Source organism: Stigmatopora nigra, chromosome 1, assembly GCF_051989575.1.
Source record: "Stigmatopora nigra isolate UIUO_SnigA chromosome 1, RoL_Snig_1.1, whole genome shotgun sequence".
NCBI classification, from domain to species: Eukaryota; Metazoa; Chordata; class Actinopteri; order Syngnathiformes; family Syngnathidae; genus Stigmatopora; species Stigmatopora nigra.
Window position 1 is genome coordinate 18,257,745 of NC_135508.1, and position 15,870 is coordinate 18,273,614.

The 15,870-nt window shown below is 39.8% G+C and overlaps 1 protein-coding gene across 1 annotated transcript in view; it reads left to right on the top strand.

Moving 5' to 3' along the window:
- wnk3 (WNK lysine deficient protein kinase 3) overlaps window positions 1–15,870 on the top strand; it is a 29,912-nt gene that overhangs the window by 2,393 nt on the left and 11,649 nt on the right. Inside the window, exons 2-10 of the mRNA XM_077710807.1 lie at window positions 5,210–6,260; window positions 11,767–11,939; window positions 12,071–12,291; window positions 13,501–13,658; window positions 13,739–13,827; window positions 14,269–14,488; window positions 14,592–14,880; window positions 14,977–15,092; window positions 15,680–15,859. Coding sequence (XP_077566933.1) covers window positions 5,568–6,260; window positions 11,767–11,939; window positions 12,071–12,291; window positions 13,501–13,658; window positions 13,739–13,827; window positions 14,269–14,488; window positions 14,592–14,880; window positions 14,977–15,092; window positions 15,680–15,859 — 2,139 coding nt within the window. The 5' untranslated portion in view covers window positions 5,210–5,567. The remainder of the gene's footprint in view (window positions 1–5,209; window positions 6,261–11,766; window positions 11,940–12,070; window positions 12,292–13,500; window positions 13,659–13,738; window positions 13,828–14,268; window positions 14,489–14,591; window positions 14,881–14,976; window positions 15,093–15,679; window positions 15,860–15,870) is intronic.

The window sequence follows — 15,870 nt, forward strand, 5'->3', positions numbered from 1 at the left end:
AACATGTCCTGGAGACACTTGTGGAAGTGCAATCTTATAGCGCCTCACTGTCTTTTATTGTTTCTATTTTTTGTTTTTTGGGTTGTTTTTTTTAATTTGAGAAAAAGCTTTCGGTCACACCGGGCCAAGATGCCTCTTGCACTAGCTGTCTCCTCGCATCACAGAGCCTCATTCTTGCTCAGTGGGAAATACTATGCAGAATGTGGGCATAGTGCTAGATATGTTTCAGGGCTACATAAATAATGATGTGCTATGTTCTTGTATTACCTTTCATTAGTTGCCCAATCACTGCCATCTTATTTTTTTTATAATTGTCAGTATAATTGCTTTTACTTACCATGACACTGTACATGCATTACAGCCTGGAAGCAATGGCAAGTTATTACAAGAAAGCATTAAAATGACCTTCATTTACATCGACATGCTGAGTATGTCCTCCACATTATCGGCTTGTTAAGAGAGGAACACAGCACCACTCGTCTCTTTCAAGGCAAATTGAGACTTTCAAACACTTAACTTTGGAAAAAAAAAAGTAAATGCACTTAAAATTTCAAATACGTTTGTCCAGAATTGAAATCATTAAGTGACAGCAAGCAGGTGTGGTATCAAATAGCCATGATGGAACACTCACGCGCTACTTGTTAGAGGCTACTGACCACAAGTTGCGCTGGGACATCTAACTTTGTTATATGTCCTGAACAAATGACCATATTTCCATTGGTTTCTTATTTCATAAAACACTGTGTTGGGTTAAATTGACAAATACTGTGTTAAAAATATGCATTTTTCAACATTTTCTATTGGTGTGTTGTGAAAGTAGCAACAATTAGGCATGAAATTAGTTTAAAGTAACATGTAAAGTTTCAGGGAAAGTAATCAAATGAGATTTACTCATCCCTATTAATGTCCCGATCCAATACTCAGTATCGGTTCTGATCCAGTAGTCTCCTTGTGTTTTCAGTACATACTATCATGTTTCTAAGCTGCTGTAAATCATACCACTTGGCAAAAATGTCTGCTGAGTGGGGCAGCATCTCTTTAAAAACTAATGACAGTAACAGATCATCGTCTAATATTGTAAAAAAAAAAAAGCATTGCTGGTCTTTACTACCAAGTGATTTATCATTTTCTGGTTTCATTATTTTTATAAAATATTGGGCATCAGACCAGTATCAGGAAAATATATCTTGAGAAAAATCGGAAGTCAATCGTGACATCTCTACTCATATTAACTGAAATCCTTGTTGCTTTTTGTTCATTAGATTGTTGACTCTAAAACGGAGAAAAAAAATCAAAATTCCACCAAACTTGGTGACAGGAAATAAGCAAGGACCCATCAGAATCTAGATGAATTTAGAAATGTTGTCACCTGTTTTAAAACTGTAAGGTGTAGGGGGTCTCGAGGGCTTTTCCAACCTTGTCTGAAAGGCTCACGTGGTGAATGTGAATTCAAGAGGCAGTCGTCTGTGAGTGTATTAAAAGTGAAGTTGTGGTTGACACTAAGTTGATCCCTTCTTGGGGATTAAAATGAAATATGCAGTCCATCACAGTATTGAAGTTTAAAAAATACATATTTAAACACTCTTTCACCATGATTGTAACCTTCAACCTCACATCAACAATTTAACCAGTTATAGGAAAGTTGAAAATATACAACTAATATATTATGGATACAAAGTATTCATACCCATTCTCTTTTTTTTGTAACATCTGAACTATTTGTGTGGCTGTTCAGACTTCCGTTTTCTATAACGGCCATATACTAATGGAAATTTTGCATATAAAATCATCATCTGGATTGTGCTGAGCAAAAGAGCAAAATCTCTCTCTCTCAAAGATTTATTGTTTAATTAAGTTGTCTAGGTTATCGTTGCCAAATTTGAAATTAAAATAAGATAAATTTGGCAGCACTGGTGTATATAATTTTTATATCCACCATAATAGCATAGAAAATCTCTATTCGTCCCGCAACACAGTCGCTGTGATTTTGCAGCAGCCAGGCTGAATGTAGCAGCGAACTATATTTATACAATCTTTGCACATGCAACACCAAGCAATGATAACAAACAACAATACTAGAGTATATAGTAACTGTAAATGAATTAAATATACTACATACTGTATGCGGGGTATTGTGGACAAAAGGCAACAAGACTCGACGGTAGCAAGGCAATGTAGCCATACATTCTCAAAAAAGAGAATATATTGACTCATGGCTAAATGTATACTTTTTCAAATTTGTCGGTGAAAGTCTTTCGCCTACTCTCTCATGCCATCTCTTAAATTACTCTCGCTGCCTTTGTTGGCACAGACATTTAGCTATAGTCGCTGCTTTCATTCACACATTGAGCACTGGCACATATTTTATCAGACCAAATCCCTCTAGCCCTCTTTTGTCTGGGCCCCCCTCCCCTCCTGATCTCTCTGTTGTTCTTATCCCCACACACATACATACACATTTTTTCCCAGCCCTCTCTGAAAGCCCCTTGCTCCCTGCCACCCTCCTCTCATCTCCCCAGTTTCCAACTCGGCTGTGCAACGATGATCCCTTCTTGTCCCCCTTGCCACTTTATATCCATTGCTTTCATCTCCGTGTCCCATCAAGGCAGCTCACAAGCAGTCCCTTAGCCCTTGTTTTGCGAGCTTGCCTAATTCTCGTGTAAACGTTTGAATGCAGCGATTTCTGTGTCATCGAGTATTCATAGTGCAGAAATGTTGCTGTACAGCATCACCTTAAAGTTTGACACACTCGCAAACTTTTTCATTCATCCATTCATTTTCTCTGTTGTTCTTCCGCTCAATGGTTGTGAGGGTGCTGGAGCCTATCCTGGCTAACTGTGGGCAACAGGCAGGGAAACCCTAAATTGGGTGCCAGTTAATCACCGGGTATGGAATAAACAACAATTCACGCTCACACTCAGGCATAGGGACAATTTACAGTGTTCAACCAGCCTATCTTGCATGTTTTTGAGATATGGGAGGAAACAAGAAGACACGAGTCATTTTTTCAACATTTTGCACTTTTTCATGCATGAGATAAATCAAACTGGAATAAGTGCCCTGGTTAAATTGTGTAATCAGTATATGTATTTTCTTTTATTGCAGTCCTGTTTGAAACTGAATTTTTTTCTGCTAATGGTCAGTTTTTAAATTAGTCACTATGTCACCATGCCTTATTATGCAAGTACACTATTAGTTTTTCCTCCATGCCCACTAATATGGGGAGTATTGAGGGGCCGGGCAAGCTCACATTTATGTTCTTTTCTTTATCGCAGAACAGGACGGACTAATTTGTTGCTCACCTGATCACAAATGAATTAAGTTATACACTGTCAATATGTTTTAAAAGGGAAAAGAGAGTTAGGTATCCAGTTTGTTCCTTCTAGCTGCCTCCGATTTAGAATAGAACTGAATTCGACCCCTAAAAGTTTCTATTTTAAATTCATGCATTATTCACTGAGCATATGGTAAAAAGGGTGCTCTGTGAAGACAGAAAGAATTCCTAGATCCACTTGCATTCCACGTGCATGTTGAGCTCTACTAAGGTATTTTTATGGGCTGATGGTTGTCAAGTCACAACTGAAGGAGTAGTTATTGTTTGTATGCAATCCTGCTCAATAACACATGCATTTGAGAAAGTCAAAATAACATAAGACATAGGCAGTGATGAGGTGGACTAGGTATATGTTCTGGGATACGTTTGTTCGGTATGTGGATACTATGGGAACTCCTTGCCCTGAGGATATTCACCTGTAACCAATCAAGTCCTGTCTTCATGGCAATTTGCCATTTTTATCACTCATTCTGTTAAACCGTAATAGTTCTCACATTCTCCATTGGGCCTCAAAGTCTGCATTGGCATCTTATCCTATTGAAGATTCTATGGAGAACTCTTTCTATTCACACTTAGTTTAGCTTTTTACTTGTTGTAATAGCTGTCTTTTTGTGTGCATTTTTGTTTTTCACTGTGGTTAAAAAGAAAGATATAATAATCATAACAATTCCCATTCCCAAATATTTCTCAGGTGTCTTAATGAGAGGTTCCTGACATTTCCTAAAGGTTAAATCAAGGCAGGTGCACTTTAGTTTGTTGACATTTGCTGACATTTAAAATACATCACCAATTTTCCCCACTGTTAGTTCACAACCTGACAAAATTCTCGGACACCATTTTAGCAGGTGAAAAGCTGAAAAGATTTACTTTTCTGAGTAATTTCACACTTCATACATAGTCAGACATTTTACAAAACAAACCATCTATTTATATTGGATATTTTCTACCAACGCTTTGACTGAAGTCATTAGTCTATATTTTCTTGTTTTGCAATCTCTAATCATTCTAAAATTTGGCCACCTGTTCTGAGCTAAATATAGATTGTCTCATCTTGGAATGAAGCATAGCTGGAAGTATCTCTTGTATACCCAAGAATCCTTGAGGCAGTTGGTTTTAGATCTGCCTATTGTGTTTGCTGTGCGGAAGACAAATGTCTGAAATTGGGTGCCTTTGCTGAATGGCCATTTGTTAGCCAAAAACACATTTCACGAATGTGATCCTTGTGAATGCATTGGTGAACTACTAAGTGCTGCAACCTGAGACAGGACAAGATCATAAAAAGCGGCTCACATATTTGGTTGTCAAGTAATGTATACAGTGGTAAAAGTGAGTTAATACACTAACCTGGATCTGGCTTTTCACTTTCACAATTGCTGACATAGGGAACACATTGCATGGTAGCAGTGAGCAATTACATCGATCTAAGTCACACGTCATGAACTCATTCACAGTTAACAACTTGGTGATTACATCTGTCTAATTGTCATGACCTATCCCTCCCTATTAAGAGTCCTATTTCATTAGTACTGGCAGTACCTTGTCAATGAACTGTTTCTTCTGACTTCATTTTGTCATGACTACTATCAGCACTGTCCGTGCATAAAATAATGTCAACACAAGCATGCAAGCTGGTTTTAAATTGAGGTGAGTAACAGGATTATATAGCACGGCACCTAAGACACGAGGGTTCGAACAGTAAAACGTCAACTAAGCATGGAATGTTGATGTACTGGGTGTATTTTTCAACACTTAGATTGGAATGATCAACCATCTGAAGATAGCCTCAATTGTATTGTTTCTACAATCGAAGTATGGCACCAGCATGTACACATGTTCTTTCTTAGCTTCCAACTATCTGTTGTTTTTGTCTTGCAGGCTTTAGTTGAAGACGTTTGCTGCAAGGAAGACTGCACCCTTCACAGTAGACGTGTGGAAATACAAGTGTGTTAATAAGACTTCAACGGGGTGGGCTTTGCTTGGCTTAATGGTGGACTCGAGTGGATTGTGAAGAAAGCGTGGAGGATGCTTGACAGGAAAGTGAGGACATAAACTTCTACTTTGAATTGACTGCTGAGAAAATGAATCAGGGAAGAAGGAAAGTGGCTGGTGGTCCCTAGTTTGAGAGAGACTGTCGAAGGTCTGGAGAACCTGGAAGGGTGAAAGACAGTGACGGGTACTGACAAAAGAGAAAATCGAATAAGGAGGCCTTGTCAGACTAAGAACACCAATCTCCATGGCTACTGACCCAGGAGAGTCTACAGCCACAGAGGACTCCTCAGAGAAACCTGATGGGCAAAGAGAAGAGGACCTCGACCAGGAGGGTGCTTCCAACACACAGACTGCGGGGACACGTAGTACCCCCACGGACACCCTCCTGTCTCAGGCTCGGAGAAGGACAGGAGAAGATCGTAGAGTAGCAGGAGAAGCTCGTCAGGAGGATTTTGCAGCCTCAGTCACACCTCAGATTTTCTTCTCAACGCCTACTTTGCCAGTTGACACAGGACAGAAATGTCAGCGACGGGAGAAGCGCTTCTTCAGGAAAAGTGTTGAGATTTGTGAGGAGGAAGATGACGTGGCTTTACCAGAAGCTCCACATAGTGCGCCGCACCTGGAGCTGCGATCCTTTGACGCTGTCTTCAAGAGCAACGTGCCGCAGCCAGGAACTGTATCGTGTACTGCCTTGGGCCAGGACCCATTAGTTCCCAATGACCAAGAAGTCAAGAGTGGACCACCTTCCTCACCCACCCTAAAAGGGAAAGAGAGGGAGCGTGAGCAGGAAGAGGAAGCAGAGATGAAGGCTGTGGCTACTTCTCCTGGAGGCAGGTTCCTGAAATTTGACATTGAACTGGGCAGAGGAGCTTTCAAGACTGTTTACAAAGGCCTGGACACCGAAACCTGGGTGGAGGTAGCTTGGTGTGAACTTCAGGTATAAAAATTTATTTTTTCTTTTTTGTGCCGTTTCTTTCATGCTGTAAACTTTCACTGGTTTGCCATTCGCTCATGCATGTTTAGCCCTCTGAAAATCCAGTCCTCTTTCTATCGATTATAAAGTTCCATGAGAATGCAGCAAAGCTCTGATTAATGAGGAAAGTAACAATTGCTGCCTTTCAATCTTGGTGACATGACAAATGTTAAAATCTTGCACTAACCTTGAAATTACACCACGTAATATTATAGTCAAGTATCAAAAATCTCATCTCATTCTCTGAACCACTTTGTAAATTATATAATTGTGGGCGTAGCACTACGTTTCGGTAGTATGTGCATATGACAGTAATCAAGATGAATTAAACATTTGGAGCACTTTTAGCATGTGCTATTGTTCCTATTTAATGTAAGAAATGAGTGGTTGGGAATGGAAATGATAGTTAGGGCGTAATAGAGATCATTGTAACACTGAGTTAATATTACTAGTGGGAGACATTCTTGCAGAGGAAAATAGAAAGCAGTGTTGTGGCTTACTATCTCAATTGACTGCTGGCTTTGTGTGTTTGGCTCTTATCCGTCAGATCATTTCAGACTGACAACGAGCCCATTTTACCATCAGGGTGTTGCTACGGTGACTGTGTTACTGTTACAGAAAACCATTTACCTGAAACTTGAAATTTGAGGACATGAAACTTGTTGCATCACAGTAGAAAGCCACAAACCTTAAGTGTTTACTAATTTGACTCGAAGATATCACACAAATTCTAGGCATTGTCAACGGATTAAACCTGTTTCTAAAGTTTGCTATCTTTTTTTCTGGTGGGACACTAATGTTAGAATATTCATGAGTCTCTTAGGTCCCTTTAAAGTAAACTCCATCATACAGTCTCACTGGCCATGTACTACTGTGCAGTATTCTTCTAGCGGAAACCACATGGAGAGTGTGAGACAAACAGTGACAAGAGGTTCTGCACGTGAGAAAGAAAGCTGAGAGACAGAATGTGACGGAGATGAGACAAATTGAGGATTACTATGGCATCCCTCCCAGAGAGCTGTTGCCTAGCTAATACTGAGTCACCACATGCAGAGAGGAAATTTAAGGACAGCACTCACATTCAGACTAACGCTGAATTCAGCTCCTCATTGACTACAAACATACAACACTACAGGAGCTGCATTGTTTGCTCTCATTGGCCAAATCAGTGCTCAGATTGATGATATGATAATCATAATTGACTCTTGGTGATGATAAAGACCTACAAAGGATTATGTGACATAATGCCTTAAGACTAGCATTTACAAGTGGATTCGTTTTGTGGGAGCACCTTGCTTATCTTCCTGCATCCACAAAGACAGGGAAGCCAGAGGATTAGCTGTCCAAACGCAGCATGAAAGAGAGGGAAATTAAAGCTCCGGGTGCAGACACTATTTTTCTTACAGTATTTCTTCTCCTTCTCTGTGTGAAATTCCACAGAAAAGAGGGGAGTTATGTTGCATTTGCAATGTGTTCCTCAGTAGATATGTTCTTGCCAATAGGCCAATTTGATTTTTGATCCCCTTTAAGATAAATATTTGTCTTGATTTCTTTCTCACTCCAATACATAATTATCAGAGCAGTTATTTTAGTTAGTTCATTGATCTGATCACGATATGGGTTTGTTTAGTACGATTTAAACAAAATCAATCAAAAGGCACAACATCAAGGAATTTCATCATCTTTAAAATATTATGTTGTGTGATCGTTGTTTTCATTCAAAAGTCAGAAATGTTTCAGGAAAAAAATTAACAAAGCCATCAAATAGCATCATATTTTTCATTGCTGTAGGGGAAAAGGCATTAGGTTAAGTGTGTAAATAATATTGTATTAAATCGATCAAAAGCACTTTTTTTTCCCATTTCATTTTCTGAACCGCTTTATCCTCACTAGGGTCGCGGGGGTGCTGACACCCTAAATCACTGGCCAGCCGATCACAATCAGGAACACTATAATGAAATCAGAAAGTAGCAGTTTTTAATATAGCCACAGAGAGTATCATAAAATTGGCCAAAGAAATAATATAGTATCGTGATATTGATGATTTGCAGGTTGATATTAATCTTAGCCTTAAATAAGTACAAAAATACGAAACGCAAAGTATATCAAATAATTTATTTTTGCTAAAATGTCTTCTACTGGTCGTGTGATTAGGTGAAAATTGAAAAAAAAAATATTATTTTTTTATTACTATTATTTGCATACGTTTCTCTAAAATGTGAAGAAACAAACGTTACAATCCTGAAATGTGCCTGTCTGTCATTCCTGCCCTATTTCGCTTTCTCACCATCCTTAATTGTCCGTGCGAGTGAGCAAGCAGGGTGATCCAGGGAGTTAATTTCAGCAGGGGCCTGTCAGTCTGGAACAAAAACGCTGCACAGACAGCATACCACCAGCAGCAGCAAGCAGAAAGCAGACTGGTTCAACCCAGTTGTCCTAGACTGGAGCAGCTCATACTCGTACACTCCCTGTAAGGCCATTAAGCACCTGGATTAGTTTCATCATTGTGTAATCTGCACCTCGTGCTCTCGAAACAATGCTTTGACAGAAAGTTTCTCAAAAGGCCTCTTGTTAAGAAGCTCAATTTGTTGACGTTTTTTTTATACCCATTTTACCTAGGGAAAACCTGTGACCAGAAAGTGAAGATGAGAAGATTAAGATACAAAGAAGAGAGAACCTATCTCAGTTGGTTTTCAAGTCAGGCTTATTTATAAAGCCCTTTAAATCTTCACAGGTCTATAGGTCAATCAAATCAATGACATAATTTGGGCTAGAAATCATCCCAGGTTAAAAAAACGAAACCTTTTCCCAACATTTGGTGGGCAACATTTATTTCTAATCACCAAAGGCCATCTGCATCAGTTGAGGTCATTCACTGGCACAGTATTGATACATGTCTACTTTTAGAAACAAAAGACAATGCACTATAACTGAACTCGATCGACCCGAATAGACCAGACATTGCTGGTCAGCCAAAGCCTTGGGGTAGTAAACCATCAATGGATTTCATGAGACTGGAATTTTATATTAATGTAAAAATATGCTGCTTGCTGCAGTAGAACCTTCATTGGTTTACAAGCAAATGCAATAAACACCCAAAGGGTTCCTGGGATTGTTCTTCCAGTTAATAGTGAACTTGGCCTACTGGTTTGGCATTATAATCTGGCATGTGGGCCTGCCCTTTTTCAGTGATCTATCTTGTTACCAAGAGCTGTTGTGGCTTACAGTAATCTTATCCCAACCACCCGCCACCTCGGATTGCCAAATACCGACCGGGTGCTTACTTGCACATTTTGGAATCAAACACTCCATAACTGCACAAATGCCCTATGATTTTAACAAAGCTTGTCTATATTGGCTTTGCTTATGGTCAATAAAAATATGGAAGCAACAAGTGTCTCTCGGTGTGACGCTGACATCTGATAACTCAGTCATTTTCCAAAATAGTCATTTTAGTGCTTAAATGATCTAAAATAACCCCCGCTAGTCTTTGAATACCACTGTTTTAACAGAAAGCAGAAATGCAGTGCAATTCAATGCAGTGGCAAAGAGATGAGACAGGTTTGTTCATAAATGGAACATAAGTTGTCACCATTGCACTTTCTAATATGTCGACAGACGTAATTAAAACGTGGTGAAAATATGTATGCTATTCATATTTTTAGCCTGGCGGAGAACAATGAAAGTCCTGGGGCAATCCCTGCGTTTTAAATAATCTGCAATAAAAAATATTCTCGAGGCCTGTGAATCGATGCTTATTTTCGTTTGCACATTAATGTCGTATTCCGATGTTTACATATAAACACAAAGCTAGTAGGTTATTGAAAAAGAAGACAATAAAACAAATATATCTTGTATTTTAATGAACATTCCGTGAAATTTTCTCGGTGTGTTTAGAGTCGCACTTTACCAAAACTGACAATAATTAAAACCTCTTTTTGAGAGACTCCCAAAACCTTCATCACTTTGCCTCTTCATCACAATTGATTGATTAATTGAGTCCACCGTGATAGACCTAAAATATTTTTTCGATCTACAATTTTGACCTTAAAACCGCTGAGCCCTACTAGCCGCATCTTTCATAACAGTATGGATTCATTGGAGGTCCACACAGTGTTGTGTCTAGAGTCATTTGAACTCTGCATGAACTGCGCCTACACCATGACAGCATGATGCTGTACAAAGAACACAATAGATGCTGAGGTGGCATTTGAGTCAAGATCTATGTCTCTTCTTGCTTTGAATGATTAGTCCCTCAAGCATCAAAACAGCTGTGGTTACGCCTGATGAAATTATCAATACATGTTGAAGGAGACAGATATATATGAATGTAGACAGCCCCATTTACACGAGCATTACCAAGGGCAGTTACTGAGGCCAAGCATGACGGTGAGCCTGCACTACTTCTTAACCATAATAGTGCAACAAAGAGCAGGATTTTTGTTGATGTGACTTTGCCGTTACGAGAGAATGGCAGGAGAGCTAGTCTCTAGTAGCACTTCCACAAAAGGACACTGACTGTGTTCTGAGGGAAAATAAAAATGTGTGAATCTATCTCTGTTGCGACGTGAAAAAAGCTGAAGAATCGATGGAATTGACCAGAGGACAGCTTGCACAAATGATGTCATCTTTTTTTAGTGAGCCATGCTTATAACAGCAGTGCTGCTGTTGCCCATCTGCCTTATGTATTTTTTGGTTTGAGTTTGCTTGACCACATCAGTAAATTAGATGCAGATGTACAGATCATTTTTAATAATCTGTCATTTGAGGCCTAGAAAAAGGGGAACAAATCCTTTCTATTGTGTATTTGCAGAATAAGCTTTCAACAACAGTTGCTAGTTTGATGCTTTAGTATTCCAATAATTTGATTAGTAATATAGATAAGAACAGTGTCTTTTTGACATTCATTCGGTAAAATCAAATGTAACAATGGTAGAAATACTCAATGATTTACCTCTGAATTATATATTTCACGTAAGCATTCACTGTTTGTTCAGGCCTATACGATTCTTTGTTATTGTGGCTGACATCGCCAGGAATAGATGTGCAATCCATTTGAACTGGATCCGATTTCAAGTATAAATTGGACGCCTTTTCGCAGTCAATTGCAGCTACTGTGTTAAAGGAAACATTTATGTGAGCTCTGTCACGTTGGTGGTTTGCTTTTCTTTAGCCTTTCAACCCTGCTGGACAGGGGCAGCAGGTGCACCAGAAATGGGTTGGAATAAATAAATACTCATTGTGTATTCTGTGCACTCCTGAAGGGAGAAAACTGTGTGGCTACTGGCACCTAGAGGCCTTCACTATCAGTGCAACACCATAAAAAGACAAAGCTTCCTTCTCAGTCTTGTTAATAGGATGACAGAAAGTTACAGTTACAGCAATAATTATTTCATTCATTCATTTTCTGAACCACTTATCCCCACAAGGGTCTGCAATGATCTCATCCCAAATGTCTCGCTTGATTTAGGACCGCAAGCTGACCAAGGCGGAGCAGCAGCGCTTCAAGGAAGAGGCGGAAATGTTAAAGGGGCTCCAGCATCCCAACATTGTGCGCTTCTATGACTCATGGGAATCTGTTCAGCGTGGCAAGAAGTGCATCGTCCTCGTTACTGAGCTCATGACGTCGGGAACACTCAAAACGTTAGTGCGGCATCTTATATAAAAAAATGTTCATCTGAAATCCAAATCCAAACGTTAACATGTGTGAAATTGAACGTTGTAATGTTATTGTACTTATCCACATTATGAGCCTTAACTCTTAATTCTTGTAGGTACCTGAAGCGCTTTAAAGTGATGAAGCCCAAGGTTCTGAGGAGCTGGTGTCGCCAAATCCTCAAGGGCCTTCATTTCCTGCATACCAGGACCCCTCCTATTGTGCACAGGGATCTCAAATGTGACAACATCTTCATAACAGGCCCCACTGGATCTGTAAAAATAGGTGATCTGGGACTGGCCACCCTCATGAGGACCTCCTTTGCCAAAAGTGTCATAGGTACGCTTAAAGCGACATTCTCATACTTAAAACAATGCATGTGCATTTGCTACTTCTGCACCTGTCAAGGGCCATAAATATGGCATGCCCGCAGAGTATATTGTAGATGACTATTGACATTGTTTTTAAAAATGTATGTAGACAGCACTTACACAAGCATAAACTTAGTGGTTGAACAATTTAAGCGAAGGAGAGCCCATCAGCATATTGAAAAAGCCTGCTGATGGCCCTGATATTATAGAGAGATAGAGACAATGATCTAGATCACTTGTGTCAAAGTGGCGGCCCGGGGGCAAAATCTGGCCCGACACATCATTTTGAATGGCCCGGGAAAGTAAATCATGAGTGCCGACTTTCTCTGTTAGGATCAAATTAAAATGAAGATTGTACATTATTTCCTGTTTCCTCATTTTAAATCAATAATTGGAAAAATGTGTACTGATTTGAATGTCCAAAAAGGATCTATCGATTAGCACGATCGAGAAAGCTGTCAATGTATCTTTCGATTAATTTTGTCAGCCTATTTGGAAGACATAACGGCCCTATGGATGTAATCGAAACTACCATGTGGCCCGGGACAAAAAAATGAGTTTGACACCCTGATCTAGATCTATTAATATATATCGGGAGAAGTAGAGGAATACCTGTGAATAACTACAAGACAACCGGAAATAAGGATGAAGCAGTTTTAGAGATTGACCTGTATTGACCTGAGATTTTTGGGACAGAATGGCTTAGAAAATAGCACATTTATATTGTTGCCTCTATGAAATGACAAAATCACTAAACACAAGAGACACATACTTTATATGAAAACAAAATCCTATGTTATGTCAAATAAGCATAGAATGCATTCCCCCCTTCTTGCTACTGTCACCATGACATTTCCCGAATATGGGATGAATAAAGTTATCCAGTCCGAAAAAACAGAGCACTGCTACATTCATAGGGCAAGTGATGATTTTTAGTCATTTAAAAGAACTGATTTTTTTGTCATTTTAAAGAACTGATTTTTAGTCATTTAAAAGAACTGATTTTTTTGTCATTTTAAAGAACTATTTTTTAGTCATTCAAAAGAACTTGAAAGAACTGCTTCAATCACAACTTGACATAATTTACTGGCAGGAAAAAAAAGTTGATTCATTATTTACAATTTTAAATTTGTCTCACTTTGCTTTGAAGCCTTTTTGACCTTTTCTTCTTGAACAGGAACGCCGGAATTCATGGCTCCGGAGATGTATGAGGAGCATTATGATGAGTCTGTAGATGTCTACGCTTTTGGAATGTGCATGTTGGAGATGGCAACTTCTGAATATCCCTATTCGGAGTGCCAAAATGCTGCTCAGATTTACCGCAAAGTCACTAGTGTGAGTCAACGTGACGTCAGATTGATGTGATTAAATCATCTTGCTTTTCAACATATTATTCCTTTCATGCCATTCTGTAGGGGATAAAACCAGCAAGTTTTGACAAAGTGAATGATCCGGAGATCAAAGAGATCATTGAAGGGTGTATTCGTCAGAACAAGAGCCAGAGGTAAGGAGCTTTCCCTTTAAGATTAAACCCCCCCAAAAAAGATTTCCTTCACATCTTTCTTTGTGACGGCCTGGTGGCTGAATGGCTAGCAAGTGGTGCGTTGGTTGAATAGTTGTGAGTTGTCGAGAATTCCCATCCCAGGTTCAGAACTTACTGTGTGGACTATGCATGTTCTCCCGGGGCCTTTGCATGGGTTTTCTCCGGGTACTTTCGGGTTTCCTCCCACATCCAAAAAACGTGCAAAGTAGGCTTCTTGCACAGTCTGGATTGCCCCTGGGTATGAGAGTGAGCGTGATGGTTGTCCGTCTTCATGTGCCTTGCAATTGGCTGGTCACCGATTTGGGGTGTCCCCCACCTGGTGCCCATAGTTGGCTGGCATTGGCTTCAGCACCCTCCGTGACACTTGTGAGGATAATGAGTGAATACATTTTTTTCCCACAGGCTCTCCATCAGAGATCTCCTGAACCATGCTTTCTTTGGTGAAGACACGGGCGTCCGCGTTGAGTTGGCAGAGGAAGACACTGGCATGCAGGACTGTTTGGCACTGAGGATTTGGGTTGAGGACCCCAAAAAGTTGAAGGGCAAACACAAAGATAACGAGGCTATTGAGTTTAGCTATGACTTGGAGAATGACAGCGCTGAGGAAGTGGCTCTGGAAATGGTAGGACATTGAAAATAATGAAACAATGCAGCACCTCGCAACAATTTTCCTGAAATAATGAGACTAGTTAAGTCTAAATATGCATTTTGTTCTCCTGTCTTAGGTGAAGTCAGGCTTCTTCCACGAGAGTGACGCCAAGGTAGTGGGAAAATCCATTCGGGACAGAGTCAACCTAATTAAGAAATCACGGGAACGACAGCAGCAGCAGTTGCTCCAGCAACAGAAGGGATTTGAAGAAAGGCGGGACTCTGCTTTAGCTTCCTGCATTGTCCCCCATCTCTCGAGCCCATTTTCACAGGGGGGCACAACAACTGGAGGCGGGGGGCAAGAGGCTGATAACATTCCTGAAATAGACCCACATCTTTTCAGGGGGTCAACATTACACCTGCCAGGTAATGTAGAAATCCTACTGTTCTTAGTGGTACTTGAAGCATAGTAATAGATTTCTTCTACATGCCCGTTTAAAAAACAATATAAACTTCTTTTAGGGGAAAGTCTTGGCTCTGCCAGCTGTGAATCGTGTGCTAGCGGACAGAGCCTGTCATACTCTCAGCCTGCGGAGTCATTTGCTCTCTCACAGACTTCTCAGCCCGTCACTTCGTCTGTATGTTGAACGAACGTTAATTCAGCTCAATCATACACCAAGCAAATACAGATTATAGTTTTACGCTGCCGTATAGATAGATCACATACATAACAGATTTATGGGGTGAATCCCAAAAAATCTATGATTATCAGAGAAATCTGCACTTACTTTGCAAGTTTATCTTTATGGGCTTTTACTGAAGATCTTGAGATTGGAATGACCCAACTTCTTATTTTTTTCAGATACGAGCTATTTGTTTGGACTTTTTTTTCTTTTGCTTAGTCGTACATTCAAACATTATAGATACTATTTGAATATTGTGACACTAAACTCAACTGGAAGATAGTTAACTGCCATTAGGTTTATCATAGAAACATAGTACACAGCCAATCACACATTTAATCTTATACATGCATTTCAGTCACAAATGTAATTGGTCACACAATCAATTTGACTCATTTCAATGCACCATTTTACATTCAGTCTCTCCATAATTGCTATTTTTCAATTAGAACATTTGGGTCTGAAATGTATCTGCATGAATAAACAGGCTTCTCTCCATGAATATTGTTTGTAAATTAATCTTCCATTTTATTCATTTATAGTGCACTGCCATACTGACTAATGCGCCAAGGCTCCCAGTTGTTGAGAGTGGAAGTGCTGGCCAGAATGCCAGTTTGTGCAGCGTGAGTCAAAGCAGAGGCACAGCTGTTGGTTCGACTTTTCTTCAGCCCAGCGCCATAGTTCAACAGGTATCGCCTAGTATACCTCAGCTGTATTATCAGGTGAAAGAATA